This window comes from Xylocopa sonorina, chromosome 9 (genome assembly GCF_050948175.1).
Source record: "Xylocopa sonorina isolate GNS202 chromosome 9, iyXylSono1_principal, whole genome shotgun sequence".
NCBI classification, from domain to species: Eukaryota; Metazoa; Arthropoda; class Insecta; order Hymenoptera; family Apidae; genus Xylocopa; species Xylocopa sonorina.
In genome coordinates, this window is record NC_135201.1 from 10,478,228 (window position 1) to 10,504,457 (window position 26,230).

The window sequence follows — 26,230 nt, forward strand, 5'->3', positions numbered from 1 at the left end:
ACGGCTCTATATTAAGTAACGATTACGAAACATCACACTTATGGACAAAGGAAATTTCTCCCTTGGTATAGCAATTATTATATGCGCGCCAGTTTTCATGGATCGCGGATGAACCTGTCAATTATACGCTCGGCCACGCACACGTATATGCACCCACGGATAGAAATACGATCGTACAACTGTTCAGTGAATTCTGTGTTATAAAATAACCGTGGATTCCGGTTCGAGTTGCCTGGCTATTACGAGATTAATAAGCGCGCTAGTAAATTATCGTTGGACACGATACGAGTTGCGCACCACTGATTTAATGGATGACTCTCCGGCCGGTGTGGTAATCACGATGAAAAATCTTTCCTTCGAACGGGCCCCGGGATCGGGCGTAATTTTGTCGTCAGTGACAAGCCGCTTCTTCTGCCCTTTAATTACCGCGCGATCTCGAAAAATACGACGCGAAAAACCCGGCTCTCATGAAAAACTATGCCGCTCGAGGGTTTATTGACCTTTATAATGTCTGTATGGTCGGAACGACGAGCTACAATCTGGGGGCAATTCTCGATTGTTCGTAAAGAGAAATTTTAGAATAACTGGACTATTATGCAACGATCACGGAATAGCTAAAGGTTGCCCACGGATTATGTATTTTATGTAATCTTAATACCTTTCTTATTATAATACATTTTTCGAATGTAATTGCTCAACAGAACGAAAAAGATGAAAGTATCAGTTATAACATTTTTTTTTCTTTTTTTTCTATTCAGCCTTCGACTCGATAATGATCAGACTTGATTCGATAATCTCATTTGCAATTTTATATAAAATTCGGAGTGGAATGTGGAATGGAGTTAAAGGAGGTTTCGAGCAGCATTATAAAACCCACGAATCGGCGATAATTAAAGTGCATAGTTAGGAAGTCTGACACGATTACATGAACAGGACCAGTAATTGGTTCGTATTGGTGCCTCTGATGAAGATAGTGCGTGTTCGCGAGCAGTAGTTAAAGCATCCACCTTTTCGAATTCTTTTTTTCTTTCATACTTCTTGTTTAATAAGCTCGGCTGTGCGCGCTGATGCACTGCACGGTTTCCAGGCCAGCCGCTATTTCGCATCTTTTGGGTTATTTTTTCCAGTCATGCTCCCCCAGCTTTTTGTATAACATTATTTCCTTCCCCATAAGAATTTGCGCATGCTACAGTGCGTCTACATTACATTGTTCCCATTTTTTTGCCATTATCTCGTCTACGATAATCTGCTGGTAATTAGATCCAAGTTAATTCTGCCCCACAGGAATGACAATCGAGGGAACGATGAATGATTGGAACGCGCAGATATTACGCTTGGCATCCAAGGCTGCGCAGGATCACAATTGGCACACTGGCAACAGTCCATTCGCACACGTTGCGAACGTGTTTCGCGCGAGTGGGACGTTCTGAAACGAAAAGATAAGGAATCGGACGCGGACCTCTATTCTTTATTTCCCACAGTGCGAAGCAACAGGGCTAGGATGGGCAGCCAGAGGCTGGTTATTGGCGTACAAAATAACGCCGCAATGTACCGTAATCGGACGGAGAGCCTTCACGCATGGCGGATCGAAGCGAACAGGACACGGGGAGAAGCACGATCGATTCGTGGCTCGTTACCAGAGAGCCTGGTCGAAAGTTCGAACGGGGGGCCCTGTGCATTAATATTTCCGTTATTGCGCGCACGGGCCACCGAGGTTATGCCTTTCACACAGCGACACAACGATACGGAAAGTGATAGTTCTCTTACCAGCCGCCTGATCGATCACGATACACCGATTTCAATGAACCTTCATCCGACTAACGCCTTACTAGTCACACGGTTACGTAAACGGATAGCGTTTATCGAGGATAACGGATGCGTATCTAGGCTGTTTCGATCCTGAAACGGAGCACTCTGTGTGCATTGGGGGACAGATTAAGTACGCGCGGATAGAAGGTGTGAGATCGCCTGTACATATGGATTGAAACAGGTTCGAGGTGCTAACAGTGGCCCTGATAAGCAATGGTTACTTTTAGTCGCACTGCTGCCAGGATACCGATAGAGTAATTAACGATTAAGTAATTATTATCTCAACTTGGAACTGGCTACCGGAGCTGCTGGGTGTTTCACATAACGTTGTCAAGTCCAATCTGGTATTTCCTTCGAGGGAACCGGTCGATTAACTTTTAGAATGGTATAAATTACAATTAGCCACTGCCCTCAGAATCTTGACCTCCAGGTACCTACTCGCTTGGCTATCCTTCAGACACTATTTCGCGGGAAAAGCCAATGCGTAGACTGCTGAACTTCTTATCTAAACTTAAAACTTGATCATTCAGGTGAAGGAACAAGGCAGGACCGTCTCTGAACCAGTTCAATACAGTTAAAGTATAAATGAGGAGAAACGAAGACGCGAACAAACTTAGGAACTACGTTTTACTCTTTTTTTTTTTTTTTTTTTATCAAACCTTGAGCATCCACTTCCATGGACCACGGTGGACCCTTAATCCAAAACGGTCACGCGTACACCACTGCACTGTAGTTTATTCATTTTCACAGAAACGTACCGTGAATAACAATGATAAACTCTGAAGGGAAGTACCGAACGAGGAAGAATCGAAGGTTTATTTGAACGCGTTGCGGAGTATCTACATAAGTTCAGGTTGGCGGCCGCGGCGCGACTAAACGCCGATCCAGGACTTTCACTTTGAGATCCAGCCGGTCCTCTGTCCCTTCCCGAGCCGCTTATTCGCAGCACGCCCACGCTCTACGAATCTGAATCACGATCGAATTGTTCTTCGCGGATAACGCTGCGCACCGGGTACGCTAAACAGATCTTTGTTGGTAGAAACGCGGATTTTCCAGGAACTTATCCGCGAGGTAACACAGTCAACGCAGTTTTCTACGTATCAGACGATTGTAAATATAACGAACTTTATCCTTAATCTTTTTACAGTATAATAAAGCGAGAAATTAAGAAAACAGAACAATGAAATACAAAAGCAACGAAGGTGGAAATATCATCGTGGAAGCACTTTACCTTAAGACTTTTAATTAAGGAAAAAAAATAGGACGAGCACACTGTCAGTCTGCACGTATTTGGTAATATAAAGCTGATCTTAAGAGTGTCAAGTTTGATAGAAAATTGCGAAATAATTCGATGAGCGAGAGAAGTAAACGAAGGAGTGAATGAACTCGCGTGTCAACAACACCAGAAACCGCTCGAAGTTCGCTATCGTGGTTCGTTGAACGAGGAACGGTCGAGGAAGACGAAAAGGAGTCTCGACGCTTACGTAAACGCGCTTTCGTTTGTTTTTCAAATATGCACCGACCCGATCCTGATTCAGCACGGAAGAGCACACGGGTTCCACCGGCCAGCCGCGATATCGCTGGCAGATTATCAACCGACAGAAACTCGCAACGATTCGATTCGTTGGTAATCGCTTAAAATTGCGTGAGAAAATTACGATTACTGTGTGGAAACTTTTCAGATTGTTCCGTTACTAATATTCAAGTGGAACGTCTCGCGTTGCGGACAGGAAGCGCTTATTTTCCAGCATGGGTGAATGAAAATTAATACTCAGAGGCGAAGGCGGCAACAGAGACATAATCGTGGTAGATTATATCGAGTCCCAGCTGTTCACCTCCGCCAGCATAATCCATTCCCTGACTTTCCTCGTTCTACAGTTACTCTGGGGTGAAAGGTGAACCCTCTCCCCACCCTTTCAAGACGGTACCGATAGAAGGATTCGCGGCTGTACTCGTCAGAGGCGATTACAACATCGTGACTCTCTACCACGCTCATCGAGAACGAATCCTTGAACGATTCTGATTCACTAAGCCGCAGTGGTATATAAATTATGTATAATTGGACACAAGCGTCGGGTGTACAAAAAATCTATCCCACAAAAGGGATGACTTACTTATCGTGATATTAGCTTTGATAAATTCAAACGTTTTACGGCAAAAAAAGATAGTAAAAAACATGCGCTTACAAAGTCATTTTTGTACGAGGTTCTCAATTAGGTATCAGACGTTCTGATCAGAGGATTGAAAGTGAGAACGGCCCAATTATATATCTATTAATTATCAACGACCAATATGGCCATTGGAAAACGAGATTGTCTCACGCTTCAAGGATGCCACTGCGAGATCCAACTATTGTCCTTATCTAAAAAAAGAAGACGTTTCGTGAGCGAATCGAATAAGGCCAAGGAAAATGAGATCCAACCAGCCCGTTGAAGCCATGCGAGGAACTCGGGAGACAAAGGGAACCATCGTGCTAGAATCGTATCTAATCTTAATCATTATTCCACTCGCATATCCCTGTTTATTATATTCCTGTGCCCTCGACACGAGCCACCGCGACGAAAGTGACATCATACGCTGTCCACGAACCAGTTCTCATTGACTTTAATACCGGTTCCCTACGCTGGAGCTTCGAAGACAGTACCAACGTGCTCGTCAGGTGGGGTCACAACCTCGTGATGGGTTTTCACCAGCCACGTGCGCTGCCCTTTCAAGTATACGAAAAACCCCAAAAATCACTGCAACAAAATACCATGAACGCGATGTATAGTCGAACAATTTTTTAGGCGACTATATCTTGAAGATGTCAGCGTTTATACCAAGAGGTCCCAAAAGGAGTAATTTGGTCGAGCACGTGAGAGACAATGGCTCCCTCCGCTTTTGGTTACGAGGCAGCGTGCACGCTACACCGAGCAGAAACTTCAGTCTCCATTACATAAGAGAATAGCCGGCACTCTTCTTCTTTTTGCCTCCAGTCTCTGTCGCCCGCTCTTGGATCACCGTGGGCGTCTAGACGAATTTAATTACACGCGACCCGTTTACCCTCGCGAGATTTTTGCCACGACGAGTCGTTTTGCTTGATTTGAGGAATTCACAATGACAATCGGTCAAGTGTTGCTTGCGCGCGGATAGCCTCTCGAATATTGGCGCCCCGCTAACGGAAACGTAGACCAGGCGACCGTTCGACGAGAAGTGGAAAGATTCGAGGAGGATCGCTTAAAATTTTGTTCGCCAATTTTGTTGGCTCAACGTATTCGTTACATTTGAGCTCGAATGAATAATCAGGCGGTGGAAAGCAGAGATGTCGCTACTTCCTGAAGGGTATTTCGCGACGACTTCCGTCTCATCGTGATGTTGCTCAAGGAACGTCAGAAACAAGGTTGAAAACTGTGCTCCTTGCCATCCAGGTATCGGCCAATGAAATTTTTTCTGTTGCAACAACGTTACAACACGATCACGATGTAGATAATCATAAAATACTGTGTGGGAGAGTCTACGTTATTATCTTTACTTAATTTTGTTGTTTAAACTTTTTCGTGATGAAAGACAGGAAATACTGAAACAGTGACATCAGAAATTGCATATTATTTTTATAGTATTTTTTTAAATACTTTAACAGTACAGGTGTAGATAAACAAATTGCATTAACAGCAAGAGTAACGCATTATTTATGATACAGGAGGAGCCATAATAATATCTAGAGAGAAACTCTCCATTCACGATGCACGCATACCACGGCTGTTTTCCAAAGCCGTACGATTTAATGCCGGCGTCCTCGATTTGCCGCGAAAGAACAATGCTGCGAAGAAAAATTATGCGTCTGCAATACGCTTCGCTGAGAGATACACGGCTGATGAGGCGAAGCAAGACGATCCATGCTTGTAACAAGTCATTCGCTACTTAATTAAACGCTCCAACGTCACTGGGCTCATCCAGCGGGTAAGAAATCAGGAGAAAATTGTTCAACCGGCGATCAAATCTTTAATTTCATTAGTTAATTCGACGAGCATACATTAGGTCCGCGAGCTCTAGAAAAGAGGAGGTGGTACAATGAAATAAACGTGTTTCTGCAACGAAAAAAAGTAATCGCTCGCAAATAAGAGATACTATTTTTCTCAGATAGGCAGCCATCCAAGAAATATCGTTAATTGGGACTCGATAGAAGATCAGAGCGCATTTCGAAAGCGGCAGTACCCTTGGAAACAGATTTCACAAAAATCCACGTAGATCGTTAAGTTACCTTACCAGCCGATTCAAGGACAGACGAGTATCATCAGGATTGCGAGTCATCCTGCTTGTTCTTTCTGCCATTTTTTCTCTTCTTTTCCTTGGACTCTGGCATCCTTCCGCGCCAGGCGATCCTCTGCCCCGGCGTTCGTTTAAACCGTATTGTTAAAATCACCTTCACAAGCTTATTAGTTCTATTTATTCCGAGCACTTGATTGGACGTTAGAGTCTACGTTCACGTTCAAGTTGCAACGAGTAATTATTTGATTCATTATAATTTATGGCTCTATCGTTGGCATCCTTTCTCTTCTAGCCAGACACAACATCGGTTTAATTGCGTTTAATGAAAATTTAATGCAGCCACGATAAACTTCTCCGCTATCTGGGAATTCCCGTCCGCAGAAGCGGCTTTTTTATAGTCGCATACTTTGCCTCTATGCGACGAGACACAGCCGCTCTTTCGAAGAAGAGAATTATATAAGACATTCCTCTCTGCCGTCAGAAAAAATCCTGCTAAATCTGGAAAGCCTCGGCGTCTCGATTGATATTTTCAACGCGAAGAAAGCGACGAGTGTCGGTAATGTGCAATTTGGATGGAAAGTGAACGGATCAGTGGCGCGTTAATTTGACCCCTGTGAAGAGAATGAAGGGAATGAAGCCGACGAAGAAGAAGTCAGGCAAGCCTCTGCTAAAGGAAGTCGTTTGCGGTCGAATGAATCGGACCTTGGGAAGAGAGTCGAGACGATGCTGGGGAAACGGCTCAAAGGAGTTGGCGGCACGTCGACGAGAGGTTCCCTTTGTGGGATACCGTTCGACCACCGAGCAAGTAACGAGATCTCGCTTCGTGGAACTGACATTAACGATCCCGCCTCTTGTTCGTCTAGAAATTTCATTCACCAAATCCTTTCCTATATTTTGCAGCTCAGTGCTCGCCTGTTTACCGATTAACGTTGATCACCGCATCGCAACTCGATTCGATCCTATTTGAGATGGATGAAGCATCAAATACAGCTCACGAAGGATTTCAATAGAGGATTTTGTTAATAGAAGCTCGTAAAAACTTGTTCGGTTGACGTAATCTTCTTTTGTGCAACTACCAATCCGGTACTTCCGGTTCTGAGACCTGATACGCTCTCAGTCTGACTCGCTTTCTGGATCCGATGCTGTAACAGTGGCCAGAAGAAAAGCCTGACGAATTCAAAGTAGACCTGGTAATCAGCCAGGCCCCTGAAATGACCATTCACTCGGTGATTGCAATAATTTGTAGAGAGAACAACCGTTCGTGTCATAATTTGTTTAACCGTTTCAGATCCTCCTGAATGTTTCCTGTACCCGTGACCTTGAACAATTTCTTTGTTCCTGCTTAGAAAGTGTCCCAGAGAACGTTACTTAAAGAAGGATTGCTTGCACGAATTTATGAAATAATGTAATAAGTACCCGGTGCCGCAAATTGCCTGCAATTAAGTGCAGACTCATCGTATTCCTAAAATGGGACACTCTGGAGCACCTAACTGAGAATAAAAGGTATCGTGCGGGTATGAAAAGAACGTTTGCATAGAACAATCGATCCCTTAATTGTTTAGCGGAGACTGTATCGATTCAGTGGTTCCAAAAGGTCAAGCATCCGCACGTGTTCACGTGTTTTTCTCTCTTTGCCAGACATCGGATACTGTACGCTGGATGCTGTGCGAAACCGTTATGCAACCTGCAGCGTGCAAGCGGTCTTAGCTCGCCCAGATTCCCGTTGCCCTGTCCCCGTGTCGTTTTGCCGTCCAACGAACGGTTGCGGAAAACTATAAACTCGAATAATCGTATTTGTAGATACTGTATCCTCATTCGAGTAATTCTCATTAAGAATTCGAACGATGCGAAATGATAACTCGATAAATTACAGGTACTTCAGACGTAGCGTTTTATTCGAAATAGTGGCATATTGTGCAATTATTACGCCACGAAGAAACCACTTTTCAACGGTCGCTTAGCCTTCGTTCCTTCTCGATACACGTTCTCCACGCCCACGCAATCGAGATATCGCGAAGTATCATGTTCTAAAAATCGTAGCCGTTGCTCAAAATTAATTCCGCTTCTAACTCACGCTTGTTACAAAGTTTTGGGACCATATTGGGGCCTGTCCGTTTTATTCTGTAAATATTGTGGGGGATGTATCGTGGAGTATTCTTCTTCTCGTAACGTGAATTATTCTATTTGCAGGAACGCTGCGTGTTATGGCGTACACATAACTTGCAACTCAAAACAAAGTTTTGGTATACGCTGAAGAAGACGATGGCGCGGAGTAAGCGGTTGAGACGACGCTCCCACGAGTCACCGTCGACGGCGTCATCGACCACCATGATACCCGTGTGTTTAGTCTCTGTCTCCGTGTTCCCTTCTGTCTTCCTTCCAGCCATTCTCTTTGTCGCTCTTCCTCGCGTCGAGCCACTCCCCTGTTCGCTCTCAAGCACTCACCACCGTTGTTCCTCTCCGTTCTTTTCCTTCTCGCCGCGTTCGTGCATGCATTGTTTTTTCTCATCTCGCTGGTTATTTTAACGCTCCGGTCGTTTAAGTGATTGCCATGCAATTTGTAGCGTTGTCGCTGGATCTTATACGCAAATTACACTCGCCGAAAAAGTAATTGGAAAAAATAATACTTCTTTCTTCGCTCTAACGCCAATTGCGTGAATCCATTAATTTCTTCTTCAAACGTTTCTTGCTTCCCCCATTCCAGGCGGTTCTTCTTTCACCAATCTATTTATAACCAACACCAGCGCCCCGTCTCTCTTCGTCCTCCGCCTCTAGCTGCGTCTTCCTTGCTCGTAGAATCGTTTTCCCCGTGAAAGAACGCGAATGGAGAGCCGTGATGCGATTTACGAGCGAGTTTAATGCTTCCGGATAAAACGTATCGCCCTCGCAACCGCCCCAACGAAGATTGGTTACCTTAAAAGTTCTAAAAAAAAAAAAAGAGCGTTCTAACACCGATCATTCTTTCAGGTGATGAAAATTTGATGCAAATCGAGGTCAGAGCAAGATATTCAGTAACGTCACGTGTCGGACGTGCGCATCAAGTATCCACAGACGCGTTTCTGGTCCTTTGCGAGAGGCCCGTTGTGCGCTGGCAATGGTAGAGGTGAAGTCACCTGGTGGAGGGGTCCCCTGACCCAAGGTGATCCGGTATAAAAGCGAGAGGCCCTCGAGGGGGAAAAGGCCCATCGACAGATCCTCGTGGATGAGAAAGAGACAGAGGCAGGGAGAAATAAGGGGTCAGCTGGGGACCTAACATCAACTGACCTGAAAAAACTGACTCCAGCGTCGGATCAGGAACACTGTGCTTCTGCCGTACACGCTTTCCTGGACCATTGAATCCTTGTACGATGGATGAAATTCTTCGACGCGAATGGAAAAAAGAAAAAAAAAACACACAGAAACCACGTTGTTTTGCCAGAGAGTACTTTTTCGGCCAAGGTTCGAGTGCGTCATCATTTCCAGATGCTTTAACGAGCACTTTTTTGTCAGCAGCAGACTTTACGCTCGCGCGACTCTAGGCTGTTCACCCTCATGGTTGGCAAATTAATTCTGGCGATGACATTATCGCAGCCCCCGCGTTCCTGGCCCTTGAAACATGGTCAGTGACTCATCGTCGATGACTTTCCATTAATTTCCGCCTCGTTTCGCTGAACCACGCGAAGCCGCAGAATCGAGTGGCCACGTTTTATTAACAGACACAAGTCTCCTTCCGGTTCCTTGTTCGAAACGATATGTTTTCAAGCGTAAGTGTCTTACTTCATTCGTCGTAGAAAAAATTCTTCTTGCTTATATCATAATTTTGGAATTTACATTTTTATATTGTATAATATTTTTTTTTAAGGCTATCGCGAACGTTCATTTCATACTTGAATATCTTACGTGTTAAGTGGACGTAATCTGGATATCTTGAAGACGGCAGAAAACATAAGGATAATTCAAGTCCCGCGTCTCTGATTAAACATAGCCCATCGTGCACCTTGTATACAGGGTCAAGTTAAGGCTACCTTTTCTCCGGGACGACTAACACCCGGCAAGTAAACCTCGCCGCGGTTCCGTATCATTTTCTCTTGTTTGCACGGAGAGGCAGCAGGCGCTGGCGCCGTGACGCTGCATTCGTTTCTGCCACGAAAATAGTCGGCCGACAGGGGAAGGAATAAAGGCGGTTTAGCCGGACCGAGAGAGGCCTGCCTGAAAACGACAGACGAGCAAAATAAAGAGCCAAAGGAGGGGAAAATCGAAGCAAACGCCACGCGAAATCGTGTTCCCTCAGCCCTTTCCTCCTTTTACCAACACCGTCTAAAAATAACCCGCTATGAGCGAGCGAGGGAAAGTCTGTCCTTGGTTCTTGGAAAGAATTATAATTGACAAATTATTATGAACGCAAATATAATGATAGGTATTTGCATATTTTGCATTTCACGTCGGCTGTGCCTGTTGCAGATTCGAGATACGATATACCACTTTTATTACCTCGACGACCAAGCGGCCAAGATCTTCTGTTCGTTCAACGGGATGCGTTATCAAAATTTAAGCTCCAAGCGTAAAGGGCAACGGAGCGATGGGGCCGTTGCAATTCTTCGCACAGAACGCCAAAATGGGTAAGGTCGGCTCTCTTTTGTTCTCTAATTATACACCGTGTTCGCAGGGAACGCTGTATCGGGGATCAAACTTCTCTCACGTGATACAGTTTGCGGCGGCTCGTGGAATTACGAAATAGCGAAGCCGGTTGCCCAAGACACTCTGTGTCCGGTAGTTTCTCTTTGTTCCACTGGCTGCCTCCGAGATAACCGGCTATCCGCGCCTCTGTACACACATATTCTCGCAGCGGAGTCGTGATTACATGGTTTTCAGTGTTGTTGCCATCCCCACCAGCCGATCCATTTACCCGGTTAGAGGCCAAATTACACTTTTCCTCGCGAAATTCCATGCAACGCCCGTGTAATCTTCGATTACCATCTCGCGGTAACAAAACAAAGCGGGTAGTTTCTTTAGCGAGCGATTATTGGATCAGAAAATCGTTACTTCTCGCTTTTGTTTTGGAAAAACTGAAATGATTGCAAGTTTCAATTGAAACATCCAGTGTCTGAGATTTGAATCGTCATCGATTGAAAAATATTCCGCGACCGAGAGAGGTCCACGAGCTATTCTTTGAACTTTCACGGAGTTAATGATATCACGGTTGATCAAGTGACTCGCGGAAGATACAGAATGAGATATTTTTACATGGAATCCTCGTTGTTTAATTGGTCGAAAGTATCTCGATGAACGGAGGAGAAATCGTTAAGAATCAACTGTGGAACGAAGTCGTTGCAGCACCGCGGAATCGATTCTTTGCTTGTTGAGCAATCAATGATTTGCAACGTGGAACGAACGGTTTTACTCTTGTTCCGCGTTCAATCAATTAAGACGGACCATTTTTCATGGAACAGAACGACCATCGAATGCAATTTAATAGCTCTCGCCGTTTGTTGGCTATCAGCCTGCTGCAAAAGCAATATAATATTAAACAGAGATGTATCTGTTTGCTATAAAAAGGGGGATGCAACGACGCCTACGGGTTTTCTATTCATCAATGGCCACCCAAGATCAGTCAAGACGCGTACTCAACCACGTGGCTTGTATCATCGTTGACCACAATCGTTGGGTGCAAATATAGCCTGGAACAGGGGTCGTAGACTGAAGTTCACGGGAAATCAATAAGAAATTTTTAATGGGTAACGGGTCGCTAAACAGTCAAGGGCACTCAATACCAGCAGAATGACGCCCACTATCGATTGTCATTAATAAAGTAACGCGTGGTAATTAAACTTGTACCCCCAGGCACGTGGAGCGACCCTCAGTTATGGATCATCGGTGAAGTGACATTCACCATAAGTGCGTCGTTCGTTACATTATTACAGGGTCGTTGGATGATCGTTCAACTGCAAAGCAGACCGCAGAAATAGTTGTCAGCCACATCTGCAGCAAAATATGGCGGTTCGTAAAGGTCAATTAGGAAGAGCAAAGGTTGTCGTCTATAAAAGTCGACGTGGATCTAATCAATGGCTCGTGTGTCGTCTAAATTTGCGCTTGTTCTCTTAGAAAACCGCCAAGTTAAGTAAACGATCGGTTCATCCCTTCCTGTTCGTCTGCCTCAGTCAGGATTTGGGTAGATCAGACCAAGTCCGAAAGTAAGGCAAGTTGAATGCACCGAATTGTACGGAGCGGAACGCATCTCTGGATTTCAAGCTTCCTCCAAAATAAATTAGCCTGCAACAATGGCTGAAAGCCGACGGAGCGTGTGTGCACTCTTCCAGGTCAGAGTTCACGCTCGGTTGAACCCCAAGCGGAGAGAAAAACGGGATTACCATCGGTGTGTCGAACAGTACAGGCCATAAAGCGTCGCCAGTGAATTGTAACTCCAATGAGACACTCGATAGATTGTAAACAGACTCCTTTAATCGTTTCAGGACATCCAATCTCTGCTGAACAGAATTCGAATGTTGAGAAGAGGATCGTCTCGAAACGAAGTATCGAACGAAACGTTGAACGATCAGACAATACCAGAAGAATGAAGCTTGTTCGTGGTGTTTGGGAGTTCTGTTGTTCCGTTTATATTAATTACCACCGCCATAAGTTCCCATAACACGGGGAGAGGCGAAAAGAAGTATCTCGCTTTGTCCGCCCAGCATCATTAGGGTCGATCCCCTCCTCTTGTTCTCGGACTGTTCCCAGAAACCCAGAATTCCTGTTCCATTTCACACGAGTGACACGCAGCCGGCATCGGGAAAGGCATATTAGGGTCGAACGGAAACGGATATTATAGAAAACGTCGGGGCATCGAGGCGATTTTTCCGCGCGCAGCGACAACGACCTCGAGATTCTGACAGATCGACGTCTATAAAATCGACGTCACCGTGCTGGCCTCGATTCCGTCAAGGATAAGGTCTCTCTGCGAGGAGACCCCAAGTGAGCTCTCGATTACTTTCGCCATTCTAACCGCGCTCGAATTTCTAACAAGATGCCACATACACACGTAGTCTACTATCCTCCGTTCGACGTGATCGACGCCGCGGAGAAATTCGTGGGAATCGGCTTGCCGCGAACCTCGATTTCGCGGCATTTCAAGACCGTTCGAGATTCTAGACCAGTTATTATGTCTAGTTCGAACATAATTGGAAGTTCCAAAATTATTTTCTTCCATTATTACAAGTCAGAAATGAATGTTTAAGCTACGAATTTCATTGTTACAGATTCTACATGTTAAATAGTCGCGAAGAAACTAAGGGTTTGTGGCTCGAGAATTTCATTATTGCAGATTCTACATGTTAAATAGTCGCGAAGAAACGAAGGGTTGCGGCTCGATCCGATGATCCTGGATTATAATCAAACAGGTAGGAAAGGTAATTATCCGCCGGTCGAGTTACTCGTAAAAACCGGTCTAAAGTTGCATAATCCCAATTGATTGATCCGTTGAACGTTGACACAGTGCATGTGGATTTTCTTTTCAGGTGCAACAAGGTGCATGCATATTTAACGAGGTAAGAATCGTGTGTGCGGCCTGTTCAAGACACTTGCTGATGTCACCTATTCAAATATCCGCGTGATAGCACGCACAAATCAAACAAAAGTAAGATCAAGTATTTCTGCGACCGTACGCAACATTTCCCTGGTAAGATTGAACAGCTATTCAAAATCTAAACGTACATTTTTTTCAAAATTAAAAAGAGATTCTATTTCTTTGATGTCTTCTTTAAAAAATGACAGATAAACAAATTCATTACACTCACCGGAAGTGGTCCCTTTTGCCTTCGAGCGAGCAATTCCTCAAAGTAGCAACGAAACTTGTCCCTCTTGAGATATTCTTCGAGCACTGTCAAAATTTGCGGGTCTCTGAATAAGTATCTGTTAAGAAAAGGCCACTAGCACAGATGGTTCGGTCGCGAGCGTTCAAAGGCTCGTTCGAGACTGGGGAACACGGCGGGCAGCACGTCAATGAAAGAACGCCGGCATCACCGCCGCTCATCTCCTGCACGTGCGCGCGTGCAACACGCACGCGTACACGCGCTTCACGAGCGCGGATGAGCGCGTAGAGCCTGTCTTCCCCATGCCAACAGCTTTTGGGATGCTATCGGGGTATCGATTCACACAGACACCGCCTGCCGCTTCGCTACTGTTCGCAGGTTTAGGATCACATCATCTACCTGGATGCAAAAATTGTTTCTGCCTAACAAATTTCGTATACTTTACATTACAAAAGGTTCACAGTTGATAGAATTTTCAAACCCCAATCAAGGAAAGGTTGATTCGTTATGTATGAATCAATGTGATCCTAAGCCTTGGTTTTAAAAAAAAAAAACTTTCTTAATTTTTACTTCATAATTGATAGATTAATAGCTACTCGCGGCTAATTGTATTTTTATTTGTTTTAGGATTAACCAAGATTGATCGAACGTCCTTACGTGATTAAAAAATGAGGAACACAGGATATAACTTCCAAGACAAGTTTACTTCGCAAAGCTGGTACGATAAAACAGGGGAAAAGTTCGGCACACGACCACTACGAAGGAACTACGTATACGTATACGCTTCGAAGAGGAACACCGTTCACTCTACCACTCTGCGCGCAGAGGAATCACGTTGCACGTGCCTGGTCGGTTCTTGTCGTGGCGTTCGCAGAAACGACCGGTCACCTGCTCTTAATCGTCGCTCTCTGTAGCTGGCGAATCGTCTGAAAACAGAATTATCATGTTAAAACTTTCGAACGGACGCGGACGGGCGAAAAAAGACTCCCTCCGACGATGGGGAATCCCTGTTAGCTCGGTTCCTTGTGGCCCTGTTTCCATTGTCTTTCCATTGTTTCGTAGCTTGCTTGCACTTCCTACTGGTCGATACTTACTTTCGTGTTGTTTTTCGCTGTACAGCACAATGGTGCATTGTGAAAAATTTATTCGAATGCGTGTAGCTTTTTACCTAATTCAAGTAAATGATTTAGAAAAAAAAAAGAGAAGAATAAATTTACTTGAATTAAGCAAACTGTTTTTTGCATAGCTATTCGATATACCGGAATTGCAGCGCTTCAAAAGGGGAAATATAAATAAAAGATGTACCTTTTTTGCATCCTCTAGACTGGCAGGAATATATTTTGAGTTGACTGTTTGTGCCAGGCTGCTGTAGTCCCTATAGAGGATGTATTGATCCTTTAGCCATTGTCTGATCATCAGTATTCTCTCTTGTAGTCGAGTAATCTCATCTTTAGCTCTAAAGTTCGAATCCTCCAGATCTTTTATCGCATAAAAGTAAATGAAAAATTATAACATCTAGGAGAACTAGTAGCGCTGTTTGTTTTTTTTAGTAAACAGAGAAATGTTGAGGAAATAGCTTTTACCAGGCTTAACAAATGCTGCGATTTTTGGGAATTCGAGTTGTTTGAAAGCAGACAGATGGTGAGAGATCCCTGTTTCGCCCGGACCGAATTCTAATCGCGTTCGTTCCAGCTCGAGCAAGTAATTACGGATGTCCTCGCGTTCCTGTTGCAACCTGAACGCCGTTGCATGTTTGCGCAGACGATGCGCTTGTCTACAGTCGAATCTCGAGTGTTTTGCGTCCACTTTGTTATAATTCGACGATTTGCGATTCTTCGATGATCTGACAGCTTTTTTACTTTTCGCTTTCTTCTCTTTAATCCTCTGATCGTGACTGAAATCCTTAGTCTACAATAGGATTCGAAAATAATTAGCAAAATACTGGTGTAAGAGTAGAAAGCTTGCTTGCGCAAAGATTTTACCGTCTTAACATTTTCTGTGGATAAAGCAATACTGTCGTTATCTTCAACGTTTTTAGATGTATCCGCGGTAGGTAGCATTACTATGCTTCCACAATTTTTGCAATGTCTAGATCTTTTTACGGCATCCTTTGGCGTTTCAACTTTGTGTTGTCTAACTATCGCGTTGATCGCATCCTTGTTCAGTTTTCTCAGAGTACTGGTTACATCTGACTTTTTTGGGATTTCCTTTAACAACACCTCCTCGTTCGAAATCGTACCTGTGGCGCAATTTTCCATCACAGCTTCCGACTTCATCTCGTCAATACGTTCCTCCTCGTTTCGCTCGCTCGATAAGAAAGTTTCCTTCCGATTTTCCTTCTCGCTTTCTACGCTTTTCCTGTTGCAACAAGGAAATACATGAAATATAATCCGTTGTTCCAATTTTTGGTGATTTAGAAAGACTTGACGGATTAGAATCGTATTGCTAGCTCTCACGTGGATGTCCAGGACCCCTTCTCTCCCACTGCTCGAGCCACTGCATTGTTTTCCTTACGTCCCGTTAATTTCTCGTGTTCAGCAGCAACGGAGGTGTCAGTTTTCTCCTCTGTGTTTTCGTTGGACGACTTCCGGTGCTTTTTATTCTTCCTGCCTTTAGCGTGCTTCTTAGGTGGCACGATTTGTTTGGATAGTTTCAGAAGACTGATCGGAATTACCTCGTCCACGTTTTCCGTCGTCTTCACGTAATTCGATAGCTCCTCGTCGAGGCCAATATCACACTCGCTCTTGCTCTGCATTACTTTTGGCGGAACTAGTTCCACGATCTCCTTGTCTCTAAGAAAAAAGACAATTTTTCATTAAGTTTAAAGTTATTTTTCACCTGTTTAACTCAAGCAAGTTAAAATATGAGAGAAACATCGAAATTTCTTTTCTTAACAACCTTCCCTCATCGATCACAGTCTCCTTTTGATCGTCTTCCGTCTCCTTGTGCAAAGTAATGTTTATCTGTTTCACACCAGAAACCATAGTATCCTCTTCCGAGAGCTTCTTCGGGTTTTCCTCTACAGAACTAGACGATCCAACGGAACTGAAAGCTTCTTCGAAAGTATCGTCATCGTACTGACTCTTCTGAACCTCTTTGGACGAAACATTCTCCACGGAATCTTCCTTGTTCATCGCGTTCGACAATTCAGTATTACTTTCTCTTCTTTCATCGCTTATCTTGATTGCTTCCTCTATCGTAGTCTCATTGTTATCAGTATTCGACAGTGGTACGCTGTCTTCGACCGCCGTCACTTCCGGTACGTTCAATTTCCCGTCGCTTTTCCTCGAGGAAGACTCGCTAACAGACTTAATTGCTTCTGAAATTATGTCAGAAACGTCTGAACGCTGGGAAAGCGCCGTGTTGACGGAAAGCTCATCGCCATCCCTCGGGAAATCCTCGTCTCTCGATACAAGATCCTTAGCGCTGGCCTTGGAGGTGGTTCCCAAGGTTGGGAGACTCTCGGGAGATTCGTTCGTTTCTAAAACATCACTTTCTTCCTCGACATCGACGTTCTTATTGCTTTCTAACATTGATCTCATTTCAGAATGTACTCTCGAAGATTGATTCAAAGTCACAGAGTCACTGACGGAAGATCCATCAACTTCTGCTGGATTAATCGGAATCTTGACCTCCACCTTGGATTTAAAGGGCACCTAAAAAGAGGTATCAGACACTTGAACAATGCGATTAAGGACTTTTCAAGGAATCGATAAAAGCCATAGGCCTCCATGTACGGATAAAACCATAAAAATTCAAATTGATCAATACCTTAGTTCTAGGTTCCTCTTCTACAACTGTAACTGGGTAATTTTTACCATCACTTGATCTACCATTGTCGCTGAAAGCCTTAGACTTGACTTGCTGGCTCTTGGAGGAATTTTCCAGAGGACCCTCGGCGCTGGTGTAACTCTGAACACGTCTGCCCTCGTTGCGTTTGATATTATACTTTTTGTCCATCTCTTTAAGTCGCATCAGCGCAGCCGTCGCCTTCGAATGCAACATTTTTCCCTTTTTTTTTTATTTTAATTTACTTTTCTCGACCGAACCTTACTGGTTTCACTTGTAGATTTTCTGGGATATTCATCGAGGCGAAGTGCGCCTGCTAGAAGCCGTTGCCAAGGGAACAATTCGTATACAATATGCTTTGAAAGCTGTTCGAGCGTTCGTCAACTCGACAGGAGTTGATAAGCGGTTTCCAGCCACGGAGAACTGAAAACCCTGGCTGGTTCCACTGTATGATTCCCGTAGGCGAAAGGGATTCGATTTATCGTCGAGGATAGGAGAACGGTACGGTAAAACGGTGGAACACATTCTGTTTGTCTTAACGACGGACTTTGTGTTTGCTGTGTAAAAAGAAGTCGGACGGGTTTCGTAACCGAAGTGAAGAATAATTCAGAATACCGGTTGAACAATTTTCAATACCTTGTGGTATGTGTTGTTCGTGATAAGTGCTTTCCCGTTATCTCTCTCCCCATCAAATTGTCGTCCATTTGAATTACAGAATCGTTGATAACAGTGAACAGTTACAGTACTCGACGATACGCAGTTCTGTTGGCAAAGAAGTCAATGTTAGACGATATCAACCAACTGATTTACCATAAATATTTGATATAATATTTCATATAAAATACGCGAGACGCGTGAAATTTAATTACCACCTGAACACCTTTAATTTATCGTTTCATTTAAAACGTAAATATATAATTGATCGAATACAATTATTTGAATATCGCTCTGAATAGTGGGTGACCGCAGCTCGACCAATAGGAGCGTTCCACTGCATACCCCCTGCCATATCGACGACAGATAAAATAAGGTAATCATTGATGGGAGGTTATGTGCGCGCGGCACGATTAGAAGCTGCCACGGCGCGGCGCCTCGTTGGTTTAGCGTGGTCGATTCTGATTGGCCCGCGACCGGCGACCAATCAGCGCGCTCCATCTGTCTGCTCTGGCGGCCGCTAACACACCAACCACGTCCACGAATCGAGCATTATCGGCTAGTTCGTCGTAGAGTGTGCATCGTCGTCGCACGGACTTTGGTTGTCCCGGCGTCTAAAAATGCGGTCCTTCTGCTCGTTCTTGCTTCTACTGGCGGTTACCATCGCCACGGCGGACGTCTACTTCGAGGAGAAGTTCCTCGACGGTGAGTAAACTCGTCCACGAGACGAATTCCAGAGCGTAATATCCTTCTCTGTATACCGTGTGGGTTCGTTTCGAAAACTCCATGCCCGATCAAACGAAGTCTAGAACAATCAGCGGGCCTCTCCTTCCGGTTTTCTCCACAGAAACCACACCCAGATCCCTGATTGGTATTGTTTTCAGTGAAAACCGGCCGATTCCGGCGCAGTTTTGGGGAAAAGACTCGATAGCAGTCTCGAAGGGAGCGGACAAACCATTTATTTCTCCTTGGTAACCAACACGCCCTTGCCTCGATCGTTTCTCAATTCCCGTGTCTTTCTTCGCATATCTGCATTCGTAATGCCGCGCGATTAATGCCTGGTTTCATAATCGTTTCACGATCGTGCATCTGGAATTGTTTACCACGCTATATGTCGGGGCAGGGGAATGGAAATTGTCGCGAACGTGGCAACCGTCTCGTGGCGAGGACCGAAAGCATACGGTCCGCGTTACGCCGACATGACGCGCAATCGATTGGTTGATCTGCGTTGCACTCTTCGGGGAATAAACTCGTTCGTGTCGAGCCAATGCGATTATTATGTCCCCGTTTCGATACTATTTTTTCTTTTTCTATTTTTTTTTTTACTATTTATCGAGAAGTAATTTCCTGATAATCGAGGGAAGTGTCGGCTCTGATTAAACGCAATTAATAATTTTCTCAGCATTTTATGGTACATATGTAAATACAAAATAAGAATTGTGCACAATTGCATATTACACGCTTTTTCTGATATTCTTACAAGTAAATGTTATTTTACAGATTCCTGGGAAAAGAACTGGGTCTACTCTGAACACCCTGGAAAAGAATTTGGAAAATTCGTTTTGAGTCATGGAAAGTTCTGGAACGATCCAGAGAACGATAAAGGTATAATAAGATCGTCGTACTATCTATGCAAAATTTGTAGATTATAATTTTTCGAAACGCATTTCCATTGTTAATGCAACGCGTAACAGTATACGTGTTGATAAATAAACTTTTTTATGCGAACGATTTATCAGCATTTAATTAATAAATTTTCTGATATACCATAGGTATCCAAACATCTCAGGATGCTAGATTCTACGCTTTGAGCAGAAAATTCAAACCCTTCAGCAACAAGGATAAGCCGCTCGTTATACAGTTCACTGTTAAACACGAACAGAACATCGATTGCGGAGGTGGATATGTTAAAGTATTTGACTGCTCGCTGGATCAGAAAGACATGCACGGAGAAAGCCCGTATCAGATTATGTTTGGTAAGCATTTGTAATTGTTTTAACGAGAAGCCGAGCCTAGAGTCACTGGTCTCACCCTGTGGTGTATTGGTGCTAGAGGATCTCGGATAGTAAATTCTTACTTATGCCCTGGATATAGTGATTCAATACATATTTCAGGCACCAGTCAAGATACATTACAATTAAAATAATACAAGAAATAATTGCAAATTAATAGAAATTATGGATACTTGCTTTATTTCCTATTATAAAAATTTTTTAATTATTTTTTGCCTTTCATGCCGATTTGATTTTATTTAATTACTGTAATTTTAAAGTTTTATATATATATATATATATATATATATATATATATGTCGTATATAAAAGTAAATATTTATTTTTTAGTCGTTCTAATATTATTTAAATATTAAATAAAAAGTACAGAAATATCCGATACGATGAATTGCAAATATTTGAATATTTTTCTTCTCTACCGACGAAATGCGTAGCTCAATATGTACCTGGCAAGAATCCAGGAAACATGATATCTCTGCTAAATGTAATGCTTCTCTGCAGGACCCGATATTTGCGGACCCGGAACAAAGAAAGTTCACGTGATCTTCAGCTACAAGGGCAAAAACCTTTTGATCAACAAAGACATCCGCTGCAAGGATGACATCTACACACACTTGTACACTCTCATCGTCATGCCCGACAATACGTATAAGGTGAGGAAACGAAACACCAGATTAAATTAAAGGTAACGAGCCCAGAGTCACGTGTTCTCATTGACTTGCCGTGGAGAATAAGTGCTGGAGGATCTCGAAAAGGAATGATTATCTTGCTCATGAAATGTATTTAAGTCACACTGTACTTATTTACGAACTTAGCAAAGAACGACATTTTATAGCTAACTTTACAGTAGGGTTTTTGTGACACGTGTGCACTTCATTCGTTCAACAAATGTAGAAACAAGTTATTCTATACATCGGCACTTCGTTTAGGTTCTGATCGATAACGAAGAAGTGGAATCCGGCGAATTGGAAGCAGACTGGGACTTCCTCCCGCCAAAGAAGATCAAGGATCCGTCTCAGAGCAAACCAGAGGATTGGGACGACAAGCCCACCATTCCGGATCCAGATGACAAAAAACCAGAAGACTGGGACAAGCCTGAGCACATTCCTGACCCACAGGCCACAAAACCAGAAGACTGGGATGACGAGATGGACGGAGAATGGGAAGCTCCCATGATCGATAATCCTGAATACAAGGTGATTACTTTTGTGAAATTCAATTTTTCCATTTATGGTAAATTATATTTTAATTTCAAAAGGAAATGCGGCTAAGAATCACAAATTTTACAGGGCGAATGGAAACCGAAACAAATCGACAACCCCAACTACAAGGGAGCCTGGATTCATCCAGAAATCGACAACCCTGAATACACACCTGATCCAGAACTGTACAAGAGGGACGAAATCTGTGCTATCGGTTTTGATCTTTGGCAAGTGAGGTCTGGAACCATTTTTGATAATGTCCTGATCACAGACGACCCTGAAGTTGCTCGTAAATTCGGCGAAAATGTTTGGAAACCTACTCTGGTGAGTATTGAGACTTTACAGTAACGTTTAATTATTACGACTGCAAAATTGTTACTCTATGTATATATAATGATGTTAAAAGCTTTGCTGATTATAAATGAACGACATAAAAGCTGGAATTCCTCGTTGCTGAAATTATACATAATTGAAACTATGAACGTTCTTGAACAGTAAAATTCAATAATTTTATTTCGTTGTGTCGTGTGTGCATTGCAGGAGGGAGAGAAGAAGATGAAAGAGGCTCAAGACGAGGAGGAAAGAAAACAGAAAGAAAAGGAAATTAAGGAGAATGCAGATAATAAAGATGACGATGACGAGGAGGAAGCAGATGAAGAGGACAACAACGTCCCTGATACTGAAGTAAGTTCCATATTAAATGCTTTCAGTAGAGTAGCCAACCATTGGAAGTATTAAAAATCAGTTTCGTTAATTTTAAAGCATAAATGATGATTCTATTTAACTCTGATTTAAACTGATCGATACAAAAGGGCTAGAATTTTTCATTACTGAGAAGACAATTGAAACAGAATCCCCTCGTTCTTGTAATTTTAGTAACACTCACTGAATTGTTTTCGTTTTATACTTTTCAGGAGCACGACGAATTGTAAATACACATGTCGTGTGCGATCGACATGAATACAGGCTGTATTCCAGGAGCTGTGTGGCCGCGACACGCACCAACTTCACATTGAGAAAAAACAAAATCATATAACAAAAACATAAAAAAGAAAGAATCTTTGGTTATTGCAACAAAGGGTGAAGCGGATTTCGCTCGATCGAACAGAAATCTACCTGAAAGAAGAAAAAGTTATTGAATTTTCGGCGATTTCTAAAGGCAATGAGTTTCAAACTGAAAATATCCCGTCATTTTCTTCTAACAGAGACATGGCCTCGTTTTCGTAGCCTAAAGCATTACATACCTAGTCTTCGATGAATCGTTCTTTTGTGTTCCACGGAAATTCACCAGTGAGAAGTTAACTTCACGGACAATTGTGTGTCGATAAGAAAAATGAAAGAAAAAAAATCAAAGTGCTTGTTGTGTGCTATCAGAGATACGCTAATAACAATAATCGAACATAATTTCGCGTGCATATATGGCGGCATACACATATATGTATCACATAGAGTCATCTTGCCCCGTGTCCCTCCCATGGCACAGCTCCATACAAAAGACTAAGTTGTTCCGTTTTTGTTTGTCAAGTGTTTTTATATACAATTGAAAGATAATTGAAATGTAATTTAATGATGCTATATTATATATATATAAATATATATATATATATATATTATTTCGATTTCCGTACAGTGTACGCGCGTATTAAAGAAAGAAAAAGCAAAAAGCTCGCTCCAGATAAAATGTAAGAGAGAGTGGTTGAATGTGTGCAGACATGACTGAATGAAATATAAATATATAAATATAATTGGTATGATTATGTATCAAAATGCAAAAAAACCAAGTAACCGATGTAATAAAATAAATAAGACTTTTCTAGATGTGCTCAGGCCGTTTTATCTCGCTTACTATTATCATTTTTACACTTGCAAATTATCACTAAATTTATTATTGTACATAATCGTTAACGTTATATCGAGCGCGACAAGAACTAGACGTAACATCGATAACATTATCACAATCTGTTGAGTAACCGAGATAAATAAGATCGAGGAATGTACAATACAGTGTTAGTCGTAATCTCATTCGTTCTACAAACTAGAAATTGCGTATTACAGATTTTAGGATACGGCGGTGGGTATCGTGTAGAGCGTTTCGTGGGCTCCCAATTGCTGTGTCAACCAATAGAGACCCTGGGTGGAACCACAAGCGTTTGTAATCAAAGACGAGCCCTGTATGTGCCATGCTCTACCGCAACATAATTTTTGCAAGCCCAAAATATCAGTTAACTCCTCGACGCTTGCGCAACCGTCGATATCCTAAAAAATAGATGCGATCAAAGAGCTGGTAAGGCAGGATTTTTAACAATATGTACGATTTTACATTTACACACACACACACACCTGTTTGTTAGCGTATATAAGGAACAAAGCATCTTTTAATTCGCGTTCGTTCACGATCTTCGAGAGTTCGTTTTGTGCCTCCTCGAACCGAGATCTATCGCTGGCGTCGACTACGAAAATAACGGCCTGAGTGTTATGGTAATAATGTTTCCACAGTGGCCTGAACTTCTGCTGTCCACCAACGTCCCACAATGTGAACACTAGATTTTTGTACTGCAGAATTTCAACGTTGAACCCAATCGTAGGGATTGGCGGTTGGGAAAGCGTGATGCCTCTCATGGCTGATAAAATACTCGTTTTACCAGCGCCATCCAATCCCAGTATCACCACACGCAGATCAATTTTGGTGCCGATATGAACCCTGTTATCCTGCAATGCAAATCTATGTAAGTTTTTTTTATATTTAGTGTATCACGTACAAATTGTCGCGCATTGTCCGTTTCTTTCTAAACGCGTACCCGACTAAATATTATAGGTATGGAGGATTCAGGCGTGAGAAAGTCTGGGCCCAGTTGAGCGTAATGTTGCTGCTGTTGTTCTAACGTGGCCAACACTTCTTTCACTTTCGTTGCGCTGCTCAACAGCTTCCAGTCTTCAGAATCCAAAATGCTCTCGCACTGGATGCACACGTCGGCCACTTGCGACCTCGTGGTTGTCAGATCTTGTTGTTGTTGCCTGAGAGCGCACAATCTGCCGTGTGTTTCCGTTTCGACGCAAGAAATAGCCGCGCTTTCTTGTTCGGCTAGCAAAGCTCGCAATTCTTCGAAGTGCTGACGCACTTTCTGCCTTGCATCCTCTATCGCCCATCCTTCCAACTCTTGTATCACTGTTTCTAACAACAGCAGCGATCACGATTATTGTAAATTTCAACGAAGAACATAGAAGGCCGTAACGTAAACGTCGACCACGCATTCATCGACAAATTGGAATAGTTTTTTAAAACATTTCATAAGTTACAATTAATATAATATATACTTACAGAGACGAGAATATTAAGAAAAGAATTACTCACAAATTAATAGAAGTATCGTTTGTTTATTTATGTATGTATGTATGTTTATATTTGTATTAATTCTGATCGCTTTTTCTGTGCGATGAAAACTGTTGAAGAAGATCAAATGCTTCTTAATACTTCAGGTAGTATTAAGTTACTTATATTATTTGACGAAACCTATTTACTGAATTATATTGAATGCTTCGTCTTTTAATTATTCTTAGCGAGCGTAGAGTAATGAGAAAATTTTTAATCTAGATGAAGGGAGCAAACATGCCTATTCTGTGCGCCGTATCTCTCATGCTCTCCATGAATTGTGTCATTTTTTGCAGAGCAGTAACAATGGATTTTCTAATATTCTTTGCTTCGACTTCCATCGAAGCCAGCTGCAATTAGAGAAGGCCGTAAGAAATAAAATTTATTAACTTAAACATTACGCGATATTAGCTTACCTTATGCGTACTATGTCTACCGTAATCCTTGCATAGATAGCACATGAGCGAATTGTGACAGCCTTCCTGAGTGCAGGTAAATTCAGCCACATGCGTCGTATGCACCGGACACTTTGGTTTATCCTTTGGCTTCTCCGACAGCGGTACTCGTTTATGCTTGCTTAGAGTCTTCGAAGAGTGTATCGTATTGTCGCAATTCTCGCATAAGTGAGTCATGCAAACTGTACAGTACAGCACAGCCGTGTGGGCTTCGTCCTCGTCGCAGTACTGATTAGACTGTAGTCTCTCCCTTTGAAGTACCAACGTCTTTTCGTTGGTAGACTGTTCCAGCCTTTCCAGCAACTCGATCAGAGCGAAATTCTTCTTCAAATTATAAATATTATTCAGACTAAGGACTGTCGGTTGTCTATCAAAGGGGCACAGCAAAACGCGTTGGTCCGACGTGTAAGATCTCAGTCGTAACAAACAGGAATGACATACTGTGTGACCGCAATGCAGTAGCCTTGGAACTTTCACTCCGTCGATGGTGAAAACTTCCTCGCAGACCCGACATTCCAATACCTGAAGGAATACCAATATTCAAGACAACAAAATCAGAAATTCTATGTGCATCGTCCGATCCTCTGATAGCATAATAATTAAAATATGAGAAATATGAAGTGATATTCTCTTTGCAACGAATAAATGATATGGAATAGTTTTGAACTGAACACATGAACTCACGTTCGTTCTCACAGTAGGTTTCAGAGTATGTTTAAGATATTTACTTAAATCATCCACGTCCTCCGTCATGATAGTTGTTCTATTCAAATTGAATGTGTATCAAAGATGATTGATACACGCACATGAATGACAGCGTTTGATGGAATGCTTCAGCTGTCGAGCAAACGTTACATCGAAGAAGTATGTTCATATGCACCTAAAATTTCATGCAATTTGATATACA

At 42.8% G+C, this 26,230-nt stretch overlaps 3 protein-coding genes and 2 long non-coding RNA genes across 7 annotated transcripts; 3 read left to right on the forward strand and 2 right to left on the reverse strand.

The window, feature by feature from the left end:
* Nucleotides 1-568: 568 nt before the first annotated feature.
* LOC143427082 (E3 ubiquitin-protein ligase TRIM23) lies at nucleotides 569-26,196 on the reverse strand. Of its 3 annotated transcripts, XM_076900971.1 has the most exons (7): nucleotides 26,008-26,196; nucleotides 25,285-25,845; nucleotides 25,110-25,218; nucleotides 24,297-24,670; nucleotides 23,839-24,207; nucleotides 23,566-23,754; nucleotides 569-584 (listed from the first exon to the last, which is right to left on the reverse strand). In XM_076900971.1, the coding sequence occupies exons 1-7, from the start codon at nucleotides 26,074-26,076 to the stop codon at nucleotides 576-578; spliced, it is 1,680 nt and encodes a 559-aa protein (XP_076757086.1). In that variant the 5' UTR covers nucleotides 26,077-26,196; the 3' UTR covers nucleotides 569-575. The 3 variants fall into 3 exon arrangements, with proteins under 3 accessions (XP_076757086.1, XP_076757087.1, XP_076757085.1); XM_076900972.1 differs by lacking the exon at nucleotides 569-584 and having other exon boundaries at nucleotides 23,072-23,754; nucleotides 24,297-24,664; XM_076900970.1 differs by lacking the exon at nucleotides 569-584 and having other exon boundaries at nucleotides 23,072-23,754; nucleotides 26,008-26,195.
* On the forward strand, nucleotides 7,014-7,842 carry LOC143427266 (uncharacterized). The gene is made up of 3 exons (XR_013102287.1): nucleotides 7,014-7,247; nucleotides 7,346-7,584; nucleotides 7,696-7,842. It is a non-coding gene; the product is annotated as an uncharacterized LOC143427266 (long non-coding RNA).
* On the forward strand, nucleotides 12,608-13,702 carry LOC143427119 (uncharacterized). Its single transcript, XR_013102247.1, has 3 exons — nucleotides 12,608-13,005; nucleotides 13,355-13,439; nucleotides 13,548-13,702. It is a non-coding gene; the product is annotated as an uncharacterized LOC143427119 (long non-coding RNA).
* On the reverse strand, nucleotides 14,532-17,846 carry LOC143427167 (uncharacterized). Its single transcript, XM_076901099.1, has 7 exons — nucleotides 17,613-17,846; nucleotides 16,740-17,497; nucleotides 16,298-16,633; nucleotides 15,824-16,199; nucleotides 15,425-15,749; nucleotides 15,147-15,319; nucleotides 14,532-14,767 (listed from the first exon to the last, which is right to left on the reverse strand). The coding sequence occupies exons 1-7, from the start codon at nucleotides 17,844-17,846 to the stop codon at nucleotides 14,726-14,728; spliced, it is 2,244 nt and encodes a 747-aa protein (XP_076757214.1). The 3' UTR covers nucleotides 14,532-14,725.
* Calr (calreticulin) lies at nucleotides 18,829-23,316 on the forward strand. Its single transcript, XM_076900973.1, has 8 exons — nucleotides 18,829-18,989; nucleotides 19,785-19,889; nucleotides 20,057-20,260; nucleotides 20,798-20,949; nucleotides 21,226-21,492; nucleotides 21,586-21,822; nucleotides 22,039-22,182; nucleotides 22,413-23,316. The coding sequence occupies exons 1-8, from the start codon at nucleotides 18,905-18,907 to the stop codon at nucleotides 22,428-22,430; spliced, it is 1,212 nt and encodes a 403-aa protein (XP_076757088.1). The 5' UTR covers nucleotides 18,829-18,904; the 3' UTR covers nucleotides 22,431-23,316.
* Nucleotides 26,197-26,230: the final 34 nt, after the last annotated feature.

Coding starts and splice junctions, on each gene's coding strand:
- LOC143427167 (XM_076901099.1), bottom strand. CDS start 17,846: ATGTTGCATTCGAAGGCGACGGCTGCGCTGATGCGACTTAAAGAGATG. Junction 17,498..17,612: donor AAGAGGAACCTAGAACTAAG/GTATTGATCAAT, acceptor ACCTCTTTTTAG/GTGCCCTTTAAATCCAAGGT. Junction 15,320..15,424: donor CGCAGCATTTGTTAAGCCTG/GTAAAAGCTATT, acceptor ATGCGATAAAAG/ATCTGGAGGATTCGAACTTT.
- Calr (XM_076900973.1), top strand. CDS start 18,905: ATGCGGTCCTTCTGCTCGTTCTTGCTTCTACTGGCGGTTACCATCGCC. Junction 18,990..19,784: donor CGAGGAGAAGTTCCTCGACG/GTGAGTAAACTC, acceptor GTTATTTTACAG/ATTCCTGGGAAAAGAACTGG. Junction 21,823..22,038: donor ATGTTTGGAAACCTACTCTG/GTGAGTATTGAG, acceptor TGTGCATTGCAG/GAGGGAGAGAAGAAGATGAA.
- LOC143427082 (XM_076900971.1), bottom strand. CDS start 26,076: ATGACGGAGGACGTGGATGATTTAAGTAAATATCTTAAACATACTCTG. Junction 25,846..26,007: donor AACCTACTGTGAGAACGAAC/GTGAGTTCATGT, acceptor GTATTCCTTCAG/GTATTGGAATGTCGGGTCTG. Junction 24,671..25,109: donor AGATACGGCGCACAGAATAG/GCATGTTTGCTC, acceptor TGCTGTTGTTAG/AAACAGTGATACAAGAGTTG.